The sequence below is a fragment of the Tasmannia lanceolata genome, unplaced genomic scaffold (genome assembly GCF_043159265.1).
Source record: "Tasmannia lanceolata isolate RefF3 unplaced genomic scaffold, GAP_Taslan_0.1 ptg000006l, whole genome shotgun sequence".
In the NCBI taxonomy this organism is placed as follows: Eukaryota; Viridiplantae; Streptophyta; class Magnoliopsida; order Canellales; family Winteraceae; genus Tasmannia; species Tasmannia lanceolata.
Genome location: NW_027518683.1, coordinates 35,562,624 through 35,583,940, shown reverse-complemented (window position 1 = coordinate 35,583,940; position 21,317 = coordinate 35,562,624). Strand labels below are relative to the sequence as shown.

The window sequence follows — 21,317 nt, the reverse complement described above, 5'->3', positions numbered from 1 at the left end:
TTGCAACTAGGAGTGCAACTCGGGTCGGGCGGGTCGGGTTTTGAAGAACCCTACCCTACCCGAGAAATATCTCAGGTCGGGTCGGGTTGGGTTTTTTTCCGGAAAACCCACGATTCCCAAACCCAGCCCCACCCACGATAATTCTCGGGTCGAGTAGGGTCGGTTAGGGTTTTTTCACATTGACGTGTTGTAGAAAAAAAAAAACAAATCTTCACACCAAAAATCTCTAAATTTATGTAATCAAGTCTATAAATTTAAGAAGGAAACTATATTTCCACATCACAAACATGATCACCTCAATGAAAACAGTTATAATCAATATATTGAAAAATAATTTGCTATGTTATTCAAGAGATAATTAAAAATGTCATAGTACACCTACTAAGTCGAGTTGGGTTTTGGGTTTTTGGTTTTTTTTCTTTACCCGACCCCACCCAAGATTGAGCCGGGTTTTTAAACTAAAATCCGACCCTACCCTAGACCCATGATTTCTAAACCCGACACATGATTTACGGGTCGGGTAAAACCTGACCCAAGTTGCACCCCTACTTGCAACCATAGAGATGAGATAACTAATGTATTTGGGAAGAAATAAAATGAAGAGATAAACTAGAGAGTGCAAATATCAATTTCTCTGGAGAGAAGAACTAGAGAGTGCAGATATCAATTTTTCAGGAGAGTACTCACCCGTTCCAAATATCAACAGTATCCATTCCAATATGAGAGTGAGGAGATGAAATTGAAGAGAAAGGAAAAAGAGAGAAGAAATGCAAACTCTATTTTCAAGAAAGGTGGGACCAAAGGCCTTACCATGGGTGCTGAAATCGCTAAAGGATTATCAAACCACGTCTCCTACTCCTATCCTCGGCCCCGACCTCCCTGACATATGGAAACCTCCAGCTCTCTATCGCCCGCTCTTCGGAACCGATTGTAATACTAGTAATTTCCTCCAACTTTGTACCCTAAATGGGAATTCCTTGCTTGACTCCTCAATCTATTCTTTTACTCAGTAATCTGAACGAGTGATGAAAACAAACACATTAGTTGAATTCCCACATTTCTAATTGCAGCTTTTGCTACTTATTGGTCTTTAGACTCAGTGACTAATTTATACAAACAGAAGAGCATCATATCATTGTAATTCAGTTAAATTCCAGATTTTGCAACTTTTTAAACTGATTCTGTTGATTGAATCATAAACCCAAGTGTGTAGTTGTAGTATTTCCATTGACAAGCATACATTATCTTTTAAAAATAATAATTATTTGACACTTTATCATGCAGTTTCTTGTGCATTAACCATATGAACAATCTTTGTTGTTCTTTCTCAAGTAGATAATTTTTGGTGTCTTATGCCAACAAGCAACATAAGTATCTAAAGTTCTTCATGTACATTGGAATATAACCTTTTGGTTTAGGGTGGTTTTAACTCTATTTTACTGGGACACACATTTTCATGCCCTTTGATTATTAGAAGATAATACCCATTTTTGTTATGTCTTTGTTGGGTCATTTTTCTTTACAGACATTAAATTCTCTGTCAAATAGGTGTCTGAGATTAGATTCCATAATTGCAGCTTACATTTATGTGTGGGTGTTTGGAACGAGATCTTTTATGAGGTTCTATAGTGTCTCGGAATGTGTGTTTCGATTTTGAACTAGATCTTTTACCAGGTTCTATAGAGTCTAGGAATGTCAACTCAACTCAACTCAACAAAGCCTTTGTCCCAAACTAGTTGGGGTCTGCTAAATGAATCCTTTAGAAAAATATTCATGAAGAAGGTAAAAGGAATCTACCCGGCTCTAATCCTGGTTCTAGTTGGGTTCTTCTACGTAAATCATTTTCTTCCATTCTATCCTATCCAAGGTCATGTTCTCTGTTATGTTCCTAGCTATCAAGTCTTTCCTCATTATTTCTACCCAAGTTGTTTTCGGTCTGCCCCTACCTCTTTTCACTCCCTCAATTTGGCACGAGTCGCCTCTTCTCACCGGAGCATCCAAAGACCTACGTTGGATATGTCCAAACCATCTTAAGCGGTGCTCTCTCATCTTCTCCTCAATTGGAGCCACCCCCACCTTTTTACGAATGTCTTCATTTTTAATTCTATGTAGCCTTGTGTGGCCGCACATTCATCTAAGCATTCACATCTCCGCTACACTCATCTTATGCACATGCTGCTTCTTGGTGGCCCAGCATTCTGAGCCGTACAACATGGCTGGCCTCACAGCTGTCTTATAAAACTTTCCCTTCAACTTGGTAGGGATTTTACGGTCGCGCAGAACTCCTGAGGCAAGCTTCCACTTCAACTAACCTGCTCTTATTCTATGGTTAACATCCTCTTCAATCTCTCCTTCCTTATGTAGAATTGAACCAAGATAGCGAAAGATATCCCTCTTAGGTACCTCCTATCTAGTCATATTTACAGAGTCTAGGAATGTATGTATCGAATATTCCTCATCTTCCTCGAAAATCACAAGTGTGGTTCCTTTTATTTGGTTTCAGTTTAGTGTGATCTTGACCACAGTTATTTCTACTCATTACCCTTAGATGAGTTTTGGGCAATTATCATTCTGGTCATGCTTCATACAAGTCAATGCATATATAACCGTTAGATTTTAAGTTAGATAGTTGGATGAGTTTTTATTGTATGAAGTAGCTTGTGTTTTAATGCCATAGAGACCCTGTTGTTCATAGCAGTATTACCTTTAGAATCTTTATTATGTTTTAGGATCTCTTGTTTTGTATCGAGTGTTGTTCATCTATTTCGGCATGCTTGCATAGCTCCTTCTTTCGGATTTTGCCTAACACAGGCCTTGGTGTAGCTGGCATTGTTACACTCTTAGATGAGTTGTGGGTAAATTTCAGTTGCATGGTTGTTATGTCCTTACATTCACAGCCTTTGAGTTCTAAGTCACATGGGTGGCTGGGATTTAATGCTACCATAGTTGCTATTGTTCCCGAATTTTCAGTAACTATAGAGAATTAAATAGTAGACTGCACGTCAATCAGCAACTTCATCATGTAGTTCACAATAAGAGGACTTTAGATATTCCCTAGCTGTTTGCGTGCCTTTTGTACATCAGAAGTGAAGAGATTTGGATATCGGCTGAGGAGTTCAAGGCAAAGAGTAGATGGTAGGTGTTAAATAAAAAGGAGGGAAGAAATAAAAGGCTTTAAGAGCACACTAATACTCAAGATTCCAAGTTTGAGGGAAAATAGTAGATGGGATCAATTTTCTCCATGTGGATTGTATCAGTTCACAATTCAGTCTAATCTAAACCGATGGTGAATGCAGCTCAGTCATGCACGAAGAAATCTGAGAGTTGTCCGTGGAAAGTAGTCTTTATTTCAGAATTTTCTGCACTAAAACTGAATCCAGCAGCATGTTAGATTCAGCTGAGACATATTCAAGACTGTGAGCTAAACCTAAAACTAAACACTACTGTCCATATTCAGTACTGTTATCTATGGATCTGCACTCTTGGACTGTGAATCTGCACCTAATTTTCACTTTACCACCGGCAGTGGCCCATGAGAACTGTTATAGTTCCTCTTCAGTTCTAGGCAACTACAAAGTTAAGGACAACTCAGATCTGAACTGGAGTCATTCAGATATGTCATTGCAATCAAGAACCAAGAATTGTTAGTTCTTTGAATTTGTAAATTCTTCAAGCGACAGATCCTTTCACTTCAGTTTTGTTATACACAAGCTAAGACAGCGACCTGCTAAAGTCGAATTTAGTTCTGGGCTGGAAAGAATTTAGATCACATTTTGTTCAATGCTGGAATCATTAGTTCCAACTGATTCCCGCAAGGTTCATTGTTGATGTGTTCAAAACATAGCATGGAGCCTTAAAACCAGTTCGTTCAAATTAGTTGTCATTTGAGTTGAGTTGAATCATTGTTTGTTTTAGTTGTTTACGTCAGCCAGTCAATTTTCTTTGCCATCAGTTCCCGAGATTTAGAGCATTGCCTTCCTATTCCTCCTTTTTGGAGTTGTGAACTGTCACTCTTTTGCTTGGATTCTGTCTGATTCACATGCCCACGCCACAAGTTCTGTAACCCTGCCAATAACTTGATGAGTACGACTGATTAGAAATTGGTGAAACTGATTTGCATTGCAACGAAAGAATTTGGTTTGATTATCTGCAGCGAGTGAAGTGTGTAACTGAGCGGTGAACTTTTTTTTGTTTTTTGATCATCAGGTTTTTCTTTATTTAAGACAGTTCGCCCTTTTTTTGATAGTCCGTTGCAGGTTATTGTGGACTGTGTCCTTCTCCATTGGCTTCTTTTGTTCCGCTTTTTTGTGGATTCTTTGATTCGATTTCTTCATGTTCAGTTTCAAACTGAACTGTAACTGTGAGGTGAGAAGCGTCATCCCAATATATAGCTTGTTTCAGCACATTGAGAGGTGTCGGGTAGTTTCATTCCTCTCTATCAGAATTGGTATCAGACCATACCATTCTAGAAGTTAAGTTTGATTTCTGCTGCCTGCACACCAGGAAGTTTGCTCAGTAACTAAAGAGCTAGAAGTTTGCTTTCAAACTTTTCGGTTATCTTTGTTCATCTTCTTGTGTGTGTGTGTGTGTGTGTGTGCGTGCGTGTGTGTGTGAAGTTTTGGGTATCTTTTTTTATTTCTTCTTTTTGTATTAAAAAATGAAAAGAAAGAACAAAGTTGAATGTGCAATAATCAACATCTAACAGGGCAGTTCCTTGACGCTGGACTCCATGTGCACACTAAACCACCTTAGGTTATTTAGGATACGAGTCAATGTTGATATGTTTCTGCTGCCTGCTGTACACCAGGAAGTTTGCTCAGTAGCTAAAGAGCTAGAAGTTTCCTTTCAAACTTTTCGGTGATCTTTGTTCATCTTCTTGTGTGTGTGTGTTTGTGAAGTTTTGGGTATCTTTTTTATTTCTTCTTTTTGGATTAAAAAAAGATAAGAAAGAACAAAGTTGAATGTGCAATAATCAACATCTAACAGGGCCGTTCCTTGATACTGGACTCTGTGTGCACACTAAACCACCTTAGGTTATTCAGGATACGAGTCAATGTTGATATGGAGGATGTAAAATTCAACCAATGAAATGCAAGTGTGACAACCCAAGAGGGGGGGTGAATAGGCTAATTAAAAATTTTGGGCTTAATTAGGTGGAAGATTAAGAGTTAAACATTAATTAAGCTCAAGTTAATATCCTAACCCTTGTTCAAATAAACATGATAATGGAAGCTATGGTTTAGACATTACTTTATCATGCATTCACTAACCCTTGTTCAATTTAAAACATAAAAACAACTTAGGATTAGAAATTACCAATCACCACATGTGCAAGAGAAGAAGGAGAAGAAGAGTCATCCACAAGGAACACAAGATTTATAGTGGTTCGGTCTATCACACGACCTGCTCCACTCTTCCAAGTTTATCTCCTTAGGATTCTCCACTAAAAATGAGGTTCTTCAATGGCAAACCTCTAAGCCGTACAAACTCCTTCTCCACTCCAAAGGGGACAAACCCTTTCTGCACGAAGCCTTGCAAGGGGACACATCCTCTTACAATGATTCTCCTTTCTTACCGGGCCGAATCGGAGACCCTCTTCTAGATTCGCCTTTCTTACCGGGCCGAATCGAAGACCCTCAAATACAATGATTCACCTTTGTTACCGGGCAGAATGCTCAAAGAAATGGGATTTGATCTTTCCAAAATGTTCAAAAGCTTATTTAGATAGGTTTTGGTAGTATATATATAGGGTATTTGAAAATATGACCGTTTGGGGATAAAACTATAAAAAACAGGATTGAAAAAGTCAACCTGCGCAAGCCCCAACGGCTAGTTTGCCAGACTGCGGCCGCCTACCGGGCTACAGCAGTCGCCCGCCCCTATCAGACGCACTTTTATATTTTCAAATTTCTTACCATCGTGGTCGATCGACCCACGACGATCCCCTGCCCAAACCCATGACGGAATGGTTCTGATTTCTCAGAACCATTTCCGCGGTCGCCTGGATTCCTCCGGTCGACCGGCCCGCTAAATTTCTGCAAGTGCTGGATTTCCAGCTACCTTGCCGCGGTAGCCCGGGATACTCCTGGTCGACCGGCTCTGTGTAAAATTTCATTTTAACTTTAGAAATTCAGTGATTTTGGGCCATAGTCTTTGGGCTTTAGTCCTAGGTTTTCAAACACATTTTTGGGTGTGTTAATGATTTCCAAAGATATAAAATGTTAAGTATGAAAATCATTTGAAAACCTTTTGAAAGTGCATTTAAAAATAAAATCAAGAGGACTCTAAATATATTCTACAAGTAAAGAACCTTGAGTTTTCTTGGAATGTCTTTGCTCCTTTGCACTTTCTTGGACTTCTTCAGCTTGTGAGTGAACTTTTTGAACATGTTTGGCTCTTGTGACTTCCTCCAATCTTCAATGTATGTTGAAAGGTACATGACATGTCACCATGGGATGTTCAACGCTAAGCTCCTTCTTGACACTTGCTAGGAACCTGTGGGATCTTCATATTCGAGCTTGTTGACTTGAACATCTTCAAATGAGGATATCTTCACTGTAGGTGTAGGCTCTTAGTTCCTTTGCTTCTTGATCTAAAGTCATGTGTTGAAATGAGTTGTGTAATGACGATTATGACATGAAAATCCTGTATATAACACAATACCTCAAAGCAACACATTAGTCCATAAATGGTAATCAATTTGGTTTGCTAGCATTAAAACAAGAAGGTACGGTGAATGATTAACCCATGGGAACCCTTGGGCTTACAATCAATTTGTGTCCTAAGGGGTTAAGGGGGGTTAGACCCCTATTTATAGAGTAAAGGGACCAAAACTTGGCGTTTGAGGCTCTTAACGGTCTCTGGGTTGATCTTCAGTCGAACGAAGATAATAGCCATTGGGCTATATAAAAAGTCTAGAAATTGAGGTTTGACCAACCAACCTTTGGTCGACCTAAGCTAAGCTTCTGTCTTTTTTATTTTAAGGCCATTTGGCCTTCGGTCGACCGACCATTTCTTTGGTCGGCTGAACATGAGTCAATTCATTCATTTCACTTCTTTTCTTTTCTTTGGCTCATGGGCTTTGGTCCATTTGATTTCTCCTTTTATTTAACTTATTTTGATCCCTTTGAGTTCATTGGCTCCCTTGATCTTCAGTTTTGTTCATGCCATTGATCCATGCTCCTTGACTTTGACTTTTGATGAGATCTTCAACTAATCATAAAAGACATTAGTACAACTAACTTGATAAATCAACTTGTGTTTGGAATCATCAAAACACATGACTTGCAAGATTGCAAAGATTGAACCATTGGGCTTACAACTCAATTACCTTTTCATTCACCATAAGACACCCATCGATGGATAGACAATCTTAAGTATTCTTTCTTCTTGTTGATTCCATATTATGGAAGATTTGGTGATTTTTTAGAGTTGCTGGAGGCCAAATCTTACCAAGAGAGCCTTGTTCCTTTGGGCTGTGGCTCTGTGTGCTGCAGTGTTTAAAAACTCGTTGACACGGCAAAGAACTCGCCCAAGTAGACAAGGATTTTTCTTGGCCGCGTTCCGCATTGCTCCACATCCTCATTCCACGTTTTGCCTTACGGAGTCAATTAAAACTTCTTTGACTCTCCCGAGTTATGACCGCGTTAACCGCATTCTTGGCCACGTCCGCACTAAGTAGACAAGGATTTTTCTTGGTCGCATTCCGCATCCCATCCGTGTTGTGATCTGGTCCTTATGGAAAGACAGGACTCGATGAACTCTCCAAGGCAGTTACTTCTCTCTAAATCACATCATCTGGGAGGTATCAGATAGCAAGTTATGCTCTTCAAAAAAAATAATAATTTGGGTTTGGGGGGGGGGTGGGGGGGGGGGTGGGGCGTGTCTCAAGGGCTGATTTTTTAGGAAATGGAAAGAGGTGCTGTCCACTGATTATGGTGAAGAAAAAAAAAGTGATCTACATCATTGACTCCTGTTTTCATCGAACTTAATTTCGATGGGTGCTCGTTGTGATGTATTGGATAGCAAGTTGGGATCTTAAAAAATGGAATTTTTTATGGTCTCCACCATTGATATTAAGGAAATGAAAAGAGGTCCTTTCCGGGGATTATGATCACGAGAAAAAGTGATCTGCATCATGGACTCTTCCTGGTTTCAGTAAACATAATTTTGACGTCTTCTAGTTCGGAAACCACAGTATGACCAGCATTGGAGGGGTGTTCAGAGACCTTAATGGGGTGATTTTGTACAGTGAAATCACGGACTCCAACAAGGCAAATGGCAACTAAGCTCTTCGCTGGTCTGCAAATCATCTCTTCCATGTATTTCTGACCCACTTGTAGTGGAAGGGGACTCCCAGAATGCTGTTAATTGTGGGACTGGATCCTGGGGGGAGGCCATGGCATTTGGGTCATACTATCAACGAGATAGCTAATTTGGCAAGGAGCAGGAATTTTGTCTACAATCATTTTGTTAGAGAAGCAAAGGACATTTCTGATTTGTTGGCTAGAAGTGGTGTTGGGTAAGATTATCTAGCTGAGGGCAATCTCCTTTCCTCGTGTAATCTATTTATATTTTCTTTTATTTGCCAATTAAGTGTTGTCTTTCTGAAAAAGTGCGTGCAACAGAAATTTTCAAAAGTTTCAATCAGGAATTCCATCCAGTTTTTCAAGTACCGGAGTTTTCCATGCGGTTTTCTCAAATTTGTTAAGTATCAACCTCGTAACTCTACTCAAGCCCTATTCATATCTTATTTACTGGCAAGTTTTTCAAGTACTGAATGAAGTTTGTAGACCTTGCCAGAGAGGTTATGCAGATGATGAAAATCAACTTCTAAACAGTAAAAGCATAGCACTTGAAGTAGTAATGTGACGAATACCCAAAACTAGAGAAGGCACTTCTTTACTCAGAAGTAGCTTCTATTTAGTCATCAAGAGAGAATTCTAAGACAAGTAACTGTGGATAGGTCAACATAAACAAAGCTTGGATAATAATTCCTATCTCAGGCCAGTGCCGCAGTCCATCGTCAAGAATAGGTGGTTATGATTAAGTCATGATGAGTCAACCATAACCAGTATGTTAGTTTCAAATAAGGCAAAAAAATTATACCCTCTATGTTACCTCTATGTTATCTCTGGAATGGTATATGTTCTCAATATATTTGCACAAAATTTCTACTATGGTGACAGTCTTGTTCGGATATGTAACTCTTGATGATTTGGATTCTATTACTCTAACATAGCTTATTTTCTACCTTTTGTTGCTGATCTTGTCTTGTGTCGCTTTAGGTAACTAAGGGTATGTTTGGCTACCATGTATTTTTTTTTCATGATAAGCTAGTGTCTCGAGAGGGGTAGGGCAGGTGAAGTGGCTAAAAATCAGAAAGCTAGTGTCTCCAAGTTGAGAAGTGGCTAAAAATCAGGTAACGAAAAACTGTACACAAAATAGTATAGACTTTTCATGATTTTTAGCCACTTCTCATCCTCATCTCAATCGTGCCCCCTCAAATCTCTCTCCGCTCCCCCCCCCCCCCCCCCCAATCCTCTTCGTACCATTTGGGAACACTAATTTATCAGGAAAAAAATTCCTGGCTGCCAGACATAGCCTAAGATTCTGAGCAATAACCTATATTTGGGTTATTGAGTTTGAGATGTTTTGTCAATAGCACCAGTCAAAATTGTTGTAATCCTGAATGCTTTTCCATCTTTACCATCGACTGTCTTTTTTATTTTAATTCTGGCACACCTAAGCTTGGGAAATTTGACTTGTACAGTGTTGGATCAGCCGGTAGCAACTGTGATTGATGGAAAGTCAATTGCAGAGGAAATAAGATCAGGAATATCTGATGAAGTACGTAGAATGAAGGATACCATTGGAATGGTCCCTGGGTTAGCTGTGGTCTTGGTGGGTCAGAGAAAGGACTCTCAGGCTTATGTCCGCAATAAGATAAAAGCTTGTCAAGAAGTTGGAATTACATCTATAATGGCTGAGTTCCCTCAAGATTGTGCAGAAAATGAAGTTCTTTGTGCTATCTCAAAATTCAATGGCGATCCCTCAGTTCATGGTATTCTTGTGCAACTTCCACTACCGCAAGTAATTTCTAAATCCGTCCTGAAAGTTCTTAGTTTCTAGCACTCTTCGATTTGCTTCTGTGATTTTTTGAAAAAAGAGGTGGATTTCACCTGAAACTGCCAAGCCCATTTAGTTTTAAGGAATATTTTCAGTCCTCTGCTAGAGAACATTCTCTCCATCCATTCCATTGAGCGAGCGGCAGGACCTGCATGACATGATAGGTCATATCTGTTCTCCAATAAGGAGGCTTAAATGGTCATTTCAGAAACTCTTGCAGTATTAATATTTAACAGCATTTGATAGAATACTGTGTCCAAGGGGTTTTTTGATAAAATCGGGAATTTATGTGATTGATGTAGGGGTTTTTTTCTGGACCGCTATCTCATTGTAGTGCTAATAGCTAGGCGGACTCCTTGAGCAAAAGTTGTGTTTGTAGTGCTTTTCTGTATTTGGAGCAATCTCTGCCCTTGTAATGGCTTTTCCTTTTTATTGAATTCTTGACTTTTTTTCTCAAAAAAGAAAAGAAAAGAAGAAAGAATCCTTCATCTAAGATAAACTGAATGACATTAAATTCGAAGTATGTAACAAGCATTAAATTCTATAGAGTATTTAACAAGAGGGATTCTAAACTCAAGGGCGCCCTTGCAAAAATGGAATGAAAGGGCGTTCTTATTGGTTGCTCTCACCAAAGTGCATTTATAATCATTAAAAGTCAAATTGCACTTTGGTGACGTGCAACCAATGGGGGAGCCCTTTCATCCCATTTTTGCAAGGGCGACCCTGAGGGTTTTTTTTGTGAAAATTGACATTTATTATTCCAAAAAGTGCCAAATAAGGGACAAATTGTCCCCTAATAGGCTACAACAATATTGCCCCCACATACATTAGAAGTAGCTTACCTATCCGTTACATGCTACCCATCCCCATTCCCCATTCCCCATTACATTACCTAATAGCCTACTTATATCGAATCCAATAAAAAGTGACATATTTGTGGGCCCCACCAAGTCATGATACATGTTCGCCATGCCACACAGACTTCTCCACCTCAATGCAACTGACTATTTCGATTTTCAAGAATCCCGCTCGAAGATCTAGAGCTATTGTGTGCCCCTAGCTATGCACAGCAGCCATCTTCACCCCCCAATCTCCGGCGGCCTCCATCTCGCACTACTGCCAAGCTTCGACGGACCCCCATTAAATTAGGCACCAAATTTGTTTCTTCCACCATCCTCTCCATTACTATATCTAGCAACCCATGGCCTCCCACGACCTCCTCATTCGGCATCCCACAGGCCTCTCACGGCCTTCATTGCCTCCCACAGTCTCCCCTAGCCTTCTACGATCTCCACATTCGGCAACCTACGGGCCTCCCACGGCCTCCCTCTGCCTCTACGGCCTCAACGTCCTTCGGCTCCGACCTCCTGACGGCCCCCACGACCTCCATATCCGTCCTCCGGCTAAAAGCCAAAGGTTCTGAGTCATAGCTTTGGACCAACTAGGACCTCCTACCAGATCCGGCCTCCTCCCGACGGCCTTCGGTGGATCTTCCCAAAGGCCTCCCGACGGCCAGATTCGGCCTCCATCAGCCAGAATCGGTCTCCCCGACGATGTTCAGGATCTCACTATGGTCTCCCCCACAAAAAAACTCTGTATCCGGTGACCTCCATTATCGCTGTCACCTAGCCCTAACCTCAGGCCACCAAGCCGCTCCATTAAAACTGCCACAATCATCTCCATTTCCGTTCACTGGAATCCGATCACCCCCATAACCACGGGCTAGCCCAACCTCCACCATTAAACCCAGATCTATCCTAAGAAGATCTGTTAGGGTTTAGAGCTAAAAAAGTCTCAAGGAGGGTTTTGAGAGGAGAAAAACAGAGAAAGAAAGAAAGAAGCGAGGGAATCTGACATTTGACCACAATCCGGTGACCTTCGCAAGCCGCGGTCTCCATAGCCGCCACCACAACCCTCTCTGCAGCCACCACGCATCCAAGACCCCAACATTCTTCTCTCCTTTTCACTCACAGACGCAAATCTGTTCTTTTTACCCATTATCCACCCACCCACATACCAAGCATCCCTCACCGCCTAAGCTTAATCTCTGTGCAAGAGAGAGGAGGTTCCGCTTGGGATCTAGAGGTCTGCAAAAGGAAAATCTGATTTAGGGTTTGTGGGGTTAGAAGAGAAGAAGAACCCTAGAAGGAAGAAACAAGTGAAGAAGGAGGAGCGAAAGCAGAATTTCAGTAGCAGGAGGCCCGGCGGACGGCTAGACCGACCGTCCACCGGAAGAGAGGAGGCTCTCTCTCTCTCTCTCTAAGTGTTTCTCACCAGAAAATTTCTTTATGACTTATGAATCTGTTTCATAACAAATAAAAAAATAACTGAAAAACTTTTTTCCTAATATTTATGTGAAGTACATGGTTTCCTTGTTGCTTAGTTTTTATGAATGACCAATAAACTTTTGAAGCAGCATATGGATGAGGAGAAGGTTCTGAACACTGTAAACCTAGAAAAAGATGTTGATGGCTTCCACCCTTTGAACATGGGCAATCTGGCTATGAGAGGCAGGGACCCACTTTTCATTCCATGCACTCCAAAAGGTTGCATTGAGCTGCTGCTTAGGTCCGGTGTAGAAATCATGGGGAAGAGAGCAGCTGTGATCGGGCGAAGCAATATTGTTGGGATACCTACATCCTTGCTATTACAGGTGATACTATTTAACTGTGAGTATAGTGGGTACAAAGTTTAACATATAAGTTAATTTAGTCAAGAGGCATGACCTTTCGTGTTTGGCAGAGACACCATGCTACAGTCAGCATCATACATGCATTCACAAGGAACCCAGAAGAAATCACTCGGGAAGCTGATATTGTGATTTCAGCCGTAGGAGTTGCAAACTTAGTCCGTGGCTATTGGCTAAAGCCAGGGGCAGTTGTGATTGATGTGGGAACAAATCCAATTGAGGTAACCACTTGGTCCTTGTGGACCTTATTCATGTGCATGTCTCCATCTCAGTAACGGACATAAAATGACCACATTAAGCCCAATACAGTGTGCACCATAGTTGTAAATTCCGTTTCGGTGGCCATTCCGTTTTGGTCACCGAAACGAAATTTAGGTGGGATTTCGGTCATTCAAGTGCATTCTTGTCGAAACTTTTTGGTCACACAAAAAAAATAAAAAAATAAAAAAAATGAGAAAAATCCCAAAAAATAAAAAATCAATAGAAAAGGATAAAAAACTAATAAATAGTCCAAAGTATGTGTCCCAAAAGGCATGTTGACCAGCATGTTCACCAGTGTGTTGACCAGTGCGTTGACCAGTGCCTGACAAGATGAAAAAATTTTAGAGACCAAATTATGAGACTTTTTTTACCGGACTTTTGGGATTTAATAATGTTTGGACATGATAGATTTTATGAATTTTTAAAATTAGAAAAATACCCCATCATTTGGAAGTTAGGATTTTGACCCGACCCATTTTCTCGCATTTTGTACTAGAACTGGGAAGTTAACTTTTTATCCTTTTAGATTTGGGTCTTGAAACTATTTTTAATAGATCCAAAGGGGGGTATTCCCTTATTTACATGTAAATCTTAAGTAAATGGACAATATCATTTATTAAAGTACAGGTGCTAGCACCACACTGTTTTAGGGGCTAGATGTAAAGACATTTACTTAAATGACTTGAACAAGGAAGGACAAGAACCATAACCAGGAAGCAGAAACAGGGAGAAGAAGAAACAGGAAAAGAAAAAAAACAGGAACTATGGAATTCCTGACGAAACAGCACATTCCGCCTGTTTCGTCCGGAATTCCGGATTCCGGTGGAATTCCGGCCGGAACGACCGGAATCGACCTGAATTCCGACCGGAGCGGCCTATTTGGACATTCCGTTCTGGATTCCGGCCCGGAACCGGAATTCCGGCCGGAACGGAACGGAATTTATAACTATGGTGTGCACTGACATATCTATACTGTTAATGATAATATTAAAATGATTAGCATTAAGAGGACTATATGTCTTTATCGTTTCCAGGAACAAATTTGTGACCATGCATGGCACACTTGAAGGGTGATCAGCTTCATTGATGTGGTGTAGCACCACTAAAAACACTAATAGGCACTCTTTTATCAAGGTCTTGATTAATGGCCTAGGATCACCCATAACATGGGAACAAGGGCTGAGGGCTGGATTGTGGTGGCCTACCAGATCAACAAGGCTGATCATCATCCAGGTGACACATGTACAGTGGGGAAAACTATATTACCAAAAACAGTAACACACAGTCGTCCTACCATATTGTCTTGTTATGTACTAAAGGAATGCTTGTTTGTGGGGCAATCTCTGCCCCCCAGTGTAATTTGTTGTTTCTTGCTGTTTTATATATTACCGTTTCAAGAAAAAACTAACTAAAGAAATACATCTGTACAAATACACTTTTACATTGGCAAGTAGCATGCTATAAATAACAGCTTAAAACAAGAAAAATGTTGAAACAAGACTTGTTTCAATGTGTGCCTGAAACATATCAAACATTGAAAATCTTAAAGAAAATAGTTCAACTATGTTATGTAATGGCATAACCAGTTCCTATGCTTGTTAGTTTGTTTCCCTCCTATTGTTTAGTTGTCCGTGGGAGGATTGTGGAGGAGAAGAGGGAGACTGAGGATACAATTTTGTCTACCTGCAAAGGGTTGTACTCTAAGAGGAACATCCACCGACCTCTTTTACATGGAATCAAATTCAATTCATTAACTTGTGGTAAAGCAAAGAGATTGAAAAATCATTTGGGGAATTGGTGTCGGGAGCTGTGGTCGTATTGGAAAAAGATAGATCTCCGGGTCTGGATGGCTTCACATTCACTTTCTACCTGGATAATTGTGACATGGTTAAGGTGGATTTTGTGAGGACACTCAATTTTCTTTGAGAATGGCATCATAGGCAAGGATGTAGGAGACACTTTTATAACACTTATTCCAAATAAGGGACTTTTGCGATAAAAGATTTCAGACCCGTAAGTTTGGTGAGTAGTGCATATAAGATCATTGGAAAGATCTTAGCATCTAGGTTGTGTGAGGTCTTGGGTGAGGTAATTTCACCGAAAAGATCTTAGCATCTAGGTTGTGTGATGTCTTGGGTGAGTGGGTGAGGTAATTTCACCGAACCAAGGGGCTTTTGTGGAAGTTTGAAAAATCCTAGATGCTGTGCTTATTACTAATGAATACTTATTGACAAGGGAGAAGGAATGGAAGACAAGGATCATTTCCAAGGTGGACATGGAAAAGACATGAGATGTTGGATTGGGATTTGTTGACTACATGTTGTGAAGAACGGTCTTTGGGGAGCAGTGGAAAAAGTAAATTGCTGGTTGTATTCATGCTCTTGCTTTTCCATTTTAATCAATGGCAAAGCAGTCGGTGTCTTTAACAGCTCAAGAGGGCTAAGAGAAGGTGATCAGCTACCCACCTTTCTCCTTATGGTGGTGGGGGAGGTACTTGGAAGATTGATTATAGAGCTAATAAGTTGGGTCTCATTTCAGGCTTCTTTTTTTTTTTTGCCTTGTAAGAAATGGTGTGGAGATATCCCAAATCCAATTTTCTGATGATGCTATCATCGTTGGTGGCGGCCTTTGCATGGACTGTCACTCACCGATGTATCAATACATATGATCGCCTCAAAAAATGATGCCTACTCGTTGCGAGTTGGTGTGTTCTGTGTTGTCATGCAGAGGAGACCTTAGGCCATCTTCTACTCCTATGCTCGTTTGCGCATTCCATATGGATGAGCATTTTCAGATTTTTGGTATCTCTACAGCATTACAAAAGAGCATTACGAAAGTTATGCTGAACAAGGGAGGTGCATTTCATGGATGCTTTGGAAATATTATGTGGATGGTAACGCCGTTATTTGGTTTATATGGCAAGAACAGAACAATCGTATTTTTCTTCAAAAATCAAGAAATTTGCGGCATGTGGCCCTTGACATTAAGCTTGCAACTATTGCATAGTCTAAGGAAAGGGTGGGCATTCCCTATTCTACCGGGGAAATATTACACAATTTGCTATCGGTGATCAACGAATGAAGACGGAAATGCATCATATCACCTAAATGGGAACCACCTCCTGATGGATGGATTAAACTCAATTTTGATGGCAGCTCTCTTGGGAACCCAGGACTAGCGGGTTTCGGCGGTGTCTTTTGGGGTTCGGATGGCGCCTCTATGATGTCTTATTCTGGTCCTGCTAGTTCGTGCGATGCAAATGAGGCCAAAGCGAGGGCTCTTTTATTTGGTCTTCAGTGGTATGCTAAGCACAGTCTCGGACCGATCATCGTTGAAGGGGACTCGAGCAATGTCATTGCTTGGGCTAGGAACCGATGCTTGGGTCCGTGGAGACTTGCTCACATTCTGGATGAAATTCAAGATCTGATTGGATTAATTAAGCCGCAGATATGCCATAGAAGACGCTCGGCTAATGTGTTGGTGGACGGTTTGGCGAAAGAGGTGGACAAGCCTCGTCACCACACGTCTCCTTATTTTGCCTGCCTGAGGGGGGTATCAATTCATAAGATATGTCAATATCTTAGATTTTGGTTACATTGGTTTGTTCCGATTATCCTTTGTATTGGGGATGTCTCGTCCCCTTGTACTTTTGTGATTTATTGGAATGAAATCGTTATCTTTCAAAAAAAAAGAAAAAAGAGCAAGCGAGGAATCTCTAGTGTATTTTGTGGTTGATTGAGGAGGTTTCAAGAAATAACGATTAATTTTGAAAAAGATTCATGGAGGGTGTACATATGGAGGATAAAAGGGTGGCCTTTTTGTCAAAACCCTTTGGGTCTACACGAGTATCCTGTCTTTCTTTTTCCTTGGTCTTCCCTCCTCAAACAACCACAAAATAGTTTTCACAACTCCGGAATGTTGTGGAAACTTCTCCGCAATGTACTAATAGTGCATTGTGGAGGGTTCCTCCGCAACATTGTGGTGCCAAGTTTTGTTCTATATCCTCTCCAAAGTGTTGTGGAATTCAATGATTGAGATACTCGAGAAGTAGTTACATTGGAAGAAGTCACATATTTCCATTGGGGGTCGTATGACCAAGGAAGCACAGGTACCCCTAAAAAGCCCTCGTTCGGGTGCGTATCCGGTACGGGTACGCTCGGGTACGTCCCGGGTAAGCACCCAAAGATAGGTTTTAAAAAAAACGAAATTTGAGTTTCAGGTGCATATCGGGTACGTTCGGGGTGCGCACCCGACACACCCGACACACCCGACACGCACTAGATGTTTTTTTTAACAAAAATTAGTTGGGGGGGTGTTGAGGTAAAATAGGGGGGGTGTTATGTTACTGAATATATTAATGGGTTGTGTGGAGTAAAAAAGGGGGCGGGGGTGTTTAAAAATGAGGGATTTTATATGGTGTAAGGGCTTACAACAAAATGGTAGGGGTACCGTTTTGATCCAATAGCAGCTCACTTTTTGAGCTTTTTGAGGAGCTGTTGTTGGATCAAAAGACAAGGGTGGTACTTCCACCGTACAAAAGGCCTTATTGTTGTAAGCCCTTACACCATATAATTTCTCTTGAAATGATACTGCACTCTCTCTCTCTCTCTCTATTGGTCTCTCTCTCTATTGGTCTCTCTCTCTCTCTTTATCTCTCCTGCTGTCTTTCTTTCTCTCCCATTTTTTTTCTTGAGATTATGCCAACTGATTGTGTTCCCCAAATCTAATTTGAGTCTGATAATAGGTTTGAGGCTCATAATCAGTTGCCACAATCTCAAAATTACAGGTTTTGTGCTATTCATTTAATTTATCTAAGGTGCCATTGTGCCAGCCATCTAGGGTTTAAGCCTTTAAGGCCCTGTTCGTTTCAGATTTTGAAATCCGATTGGGATTTGCTAGGCAATTTTGCAAAAAACCATTTCGGGGCTCATTTTCTTTGGAGAGAACATGCACCTCAGATAAATTAAATGAATAGGAAAAAATCAGTAGATGTTTGTTTAGGCTTTGTTTGTTTGAGATTGTGGGTAATTTTTACTTTAATTGTTTAGGCCTTGCTGTTTGTTTGGCAGACAAAATTTGGAGTAGAATTGAAACTTTGAAAATAAATAATAAAAAATATTATTATATTCAGCGTACCCAAACGTACCCGCACCCGGGTTTTTTTGAAAATCACGTACCCGCGTACCCGTGTCGTGTCGTACCCGGACCCCGTACCCGTACCCATGCTTCTTAGCGTATGACTCCCATCAATGTGTCTCTTTCTAATCTTTCCACCTATTTCAAGTCCTTATTTTATATTCTGGTGAGTGTGGAAAAGAGAATTGAGAAGCTTCAAAGGGATTTCTCGTGGGAAGGTAAGGAGGGTATGAGATTGAAACAGTTAGTGAAATGAGATTGTGTAAACCAAGGTCACAAGGGGGGCTTGGTATTGGTAATATTTTCATTCTCTCTCCTAGGAAAGTGGCTTTGGATATTTGAAGAGAAGAAAGATGCCCTATGGGGGAGGACCGTAAAATGAACTGTAGTGAAAGTTGGGAGGTAAGAGACTTGCGTAGAAATAGACTCTCGGGAGGATGGTGGTTGGTTTGTGAAGTTAAAGAGTACAATTTTTCATGATTTAGCCGACACCTTGAGTTTATTGCTAACTTGCGTGTCCGACACGACACGCATGTCCAGCCGTGTCGACACTCTTTTGGACACTTTTAAATATATTGGTAGGAGTGTTAGAGTTAATGTGGGCGTGTGGACACATATTTGTGTAATAATCAATAATTTTGTGTATGTACGTGTCACCATTGCAAGATTTTTTGATGTTGCCATGTCAGACAATTCATATTCGTGTTGAAACTCAACACACGTATCCATATCGACAAATTATGATTTTATGTACTTTCTATTTTAGCCGTGTCCCTATTTCTAAATTATAGGGGTTTGCCGTGTCCGACACTCCGTGTCCGTGTCGACACCCGACACTTGTGTCCGTGTCCACAAATCATAGATAGTGTCCACAAATCATAGATATTTTAAACTTTTGTTAGATTTAGGTTGTGCAAGTTTGAGTGGATTAGATTTTGAGATGATGTTTGGTGGGTAGTGTTAGTCTCCGTCCTGGCTACTTGAGCAGTTATAGTTTAGCTAGTGAGAAAGAGACTCATGTGGTAGACTGTTTTGAGAAAGGTAGGTAGGGTCATGTCGTGGTGATGCTTTAGGTGTAACCTCAAAGTGGATGACAATGATTCATTTGGTGATTTATTAGAGCTCCTATAAAAGATGTTAATCTCCACCACCATTTTGGATTTGAAGATTTGGAGTCTGAATCTCAATGGGGATATTTTCTGTCCGCTCTTTCTTCCATCGTTTGGTGAGAGAGAGCAACTGTCGTTTAGATGGATGAAAATTTAGATTTCGCATGTGCCCCCAAGGTCCAACGCTTTTTGAACTATAGTGCACCAAAAGGTCAACACGTTAAATCTATTTTGAAGGAAATGTTCCCATTTGACAAACTGATGCAACTTTTTCTTAGAGGATGAAGTGTCATCCAACAATATTTTCATTCATTGTAATTTTGTTAGACAAGTGTGGCATAGAATTCTCAAGCTATTTGGTATTCGTAGCGTATTCCCCCAATCCTTCCTGGACCATTTGGATGGTTCGTGGGCTAGGCTAGTGTGGATAAAGGCCACACACTAGATTGCTCCTTTCACAGTTGTTTAGGTTATTTCGAAGGAGAGAAACTGATGAACCTTTGAGAATAAGAGGTCCACCCTTGTAGAGTGCTTGGGGAAATCAAAGGCACTTTTTGTTTGTGGACCATAATGAGGAAGGAATTCAAAGGCTATTCAGTTCAAGATTTGCATCAAAAGTGGTCGGTGATCATTTTGAATAGAATGGTGAAATATAAAAAGAAAGATTTAAACCTCGGGCACTACATTTTCAAGATGAATTATGATGGTGCTGCTGTTCTAATCCAGGCCCAGGGGCTATTGGCGTGGTGGTTTAAGATCAGTTTGGGGACATCATTGTTGCCTATTCTGGTCCGATCGGAAGAAAAGACTCTTAACGAGACTGAAACTATTGCAGTGCTCGCATGGCTTAAGCTTTTTGCGCGTTAGCTCCACGGTTGTCTTGAAGTGGAAGCCTGGAAGGAGATTCAAAGAATGTCATTTCATGGGCGACGAGGAAATTGATTGTCCTTTGGAAACTCAATGGGATCATTAACAAAATTTTTGGACTTCGTAATTTGTTTACCTGCTTCTTTCTTTCACATATCCAGTAAAGCAAACGTACTTGATCTTGCCACAGGGCTGGTAGGAAGGTTGAGTCTTTTTTTTTTTTGAGAGGTAATCTCTGCTCCCTGTGTAATTTTTCCTGTGATGTATTCTGTTTTTTTTTTTTTTTTGAATGGTATTCTGTTTTCTTTTTCTTCAATAAATTCCATTACCATTTTAAAAAAAAAACCTTCCATATTTCTTAGATAGAAGCTATTTGAAGGATCGGTGCATTTTACACTGTGGCTGTGCTCTAGGAGCCATTGCTTATTCTTTTTTTGGACTATTCATCATGTGTGTAATGCAAGCCCAAGCCTCTTGATATATAATTTTGGGTTATGAATACAGGACCTGAGCAGCGAGCACGGTTACCGCCTCATAGGGGACGTCTGCTATGAAGAAGCATTGCAGGTGGCCTCAGCTATAACCCCAGTGCCTGGAGGAGTCGGTCCTATGACGATAGCAATGCTTCTTTCCAACACTCTTGACTCTGCCAAGCGTGCATACAGATTTAGTTGACATTATCTGATGAACTACTGTCAAGGTTCATAATTGGCAGTTTTAAAGTTGATTTTGATCTTACATTTGTACTATGCTTCTTTCATCGTCGCTGTAAATCTGAGTCTTGTTCAGTTCCCATTATAGGAATTACCTGTTGTATTTCTTAAAGCCCATATGTTTCTTTTGAATGATATGTATTTTAATTTTGGTGAGAAAACATCAAAAAAGTCATTTGACCTTCATTGATTCAGAGATCAGACACTCTAGCAAGTACCCAATAGTTGCTTGAGCAATACATGCTGATGGGGGCCAAAAAGGTCCACCCCTCACAAAGCAACACGTGGCATCAAAAGCAGGCCCACAGGCTCATCACCCAACAAAGGGTAATAAGGTCATCACAGTCTAAAAAGGAAAGACTCAGTACAAACCTTGCCCAACCACAGCCCAACACCTGTCGGAGGGCATAAAGG

The 21,317-nt window shown here is 40.7% G+C and overlaps 1 protein-coding gene across 2 annotated transcripts; it reads left to right on the top strand.

Annotated features, from left to right (window-relative positions):
• Positions 1 to 683: 683 nt before the first annotated feature.
• LOC143878574 (bifunctional protein FolD 1, mitochondrial-like) lies at positions 684 to 21,097 on the top strand. 2 transcript variants are annotated; one of them, XM_077380845.1, is made up of 5 exons: positions 684 to 930; positions 9,773 to 10,092; positions 12,545 to 12,781; positions 12,871 to 13,038; positions 20,695 to 21,097. In XM_077380845.1, the coding sequence occupies exons 1-5, from the start codon at positions 768 to 770 to the stop codon at positions 20,863 to 20,865; spliced, it is 1,059 nt and encodes a 352-aa protein (XP_077236960.1). In that variant the 5' UTR covers positions 684 to 767; the 3' UTR covers positions 20,866 to 21,097. The 2 variants fall into 2 exon arrangements, with proteins under 2 accessions (XP_077236960.1, XP_077236959.1); XM_077380844.1 differs by having other exon boundaries at positions 687 to 939.
• The last annotated feature ends 220 nt before the right edge of the window (positions 21,098 to 21,317 follow it).

Coding starts and splice junctions, on each gene's coding strand:
- LOC143878574 (XM_077380844.1), top strand. CDS start 768: ATGCAAACTCTATTTTCAAGAAAGGTGGGACCAAAGGCCTTACCATGG. Junction 940..9,772: donor CGGAACCGATTGTAATACTA/GTAATTTCCTCC, acceptor TGACTTGTACAG/TGTTGGATCAGCCGGTAGCA. Junction 13,039..20,694: donor TGGGAACAAATCCAATTGAG/GTAACCACTTGG, acceptor TTATGAATACAG/GACCTGAGCAGCGAGCACGG.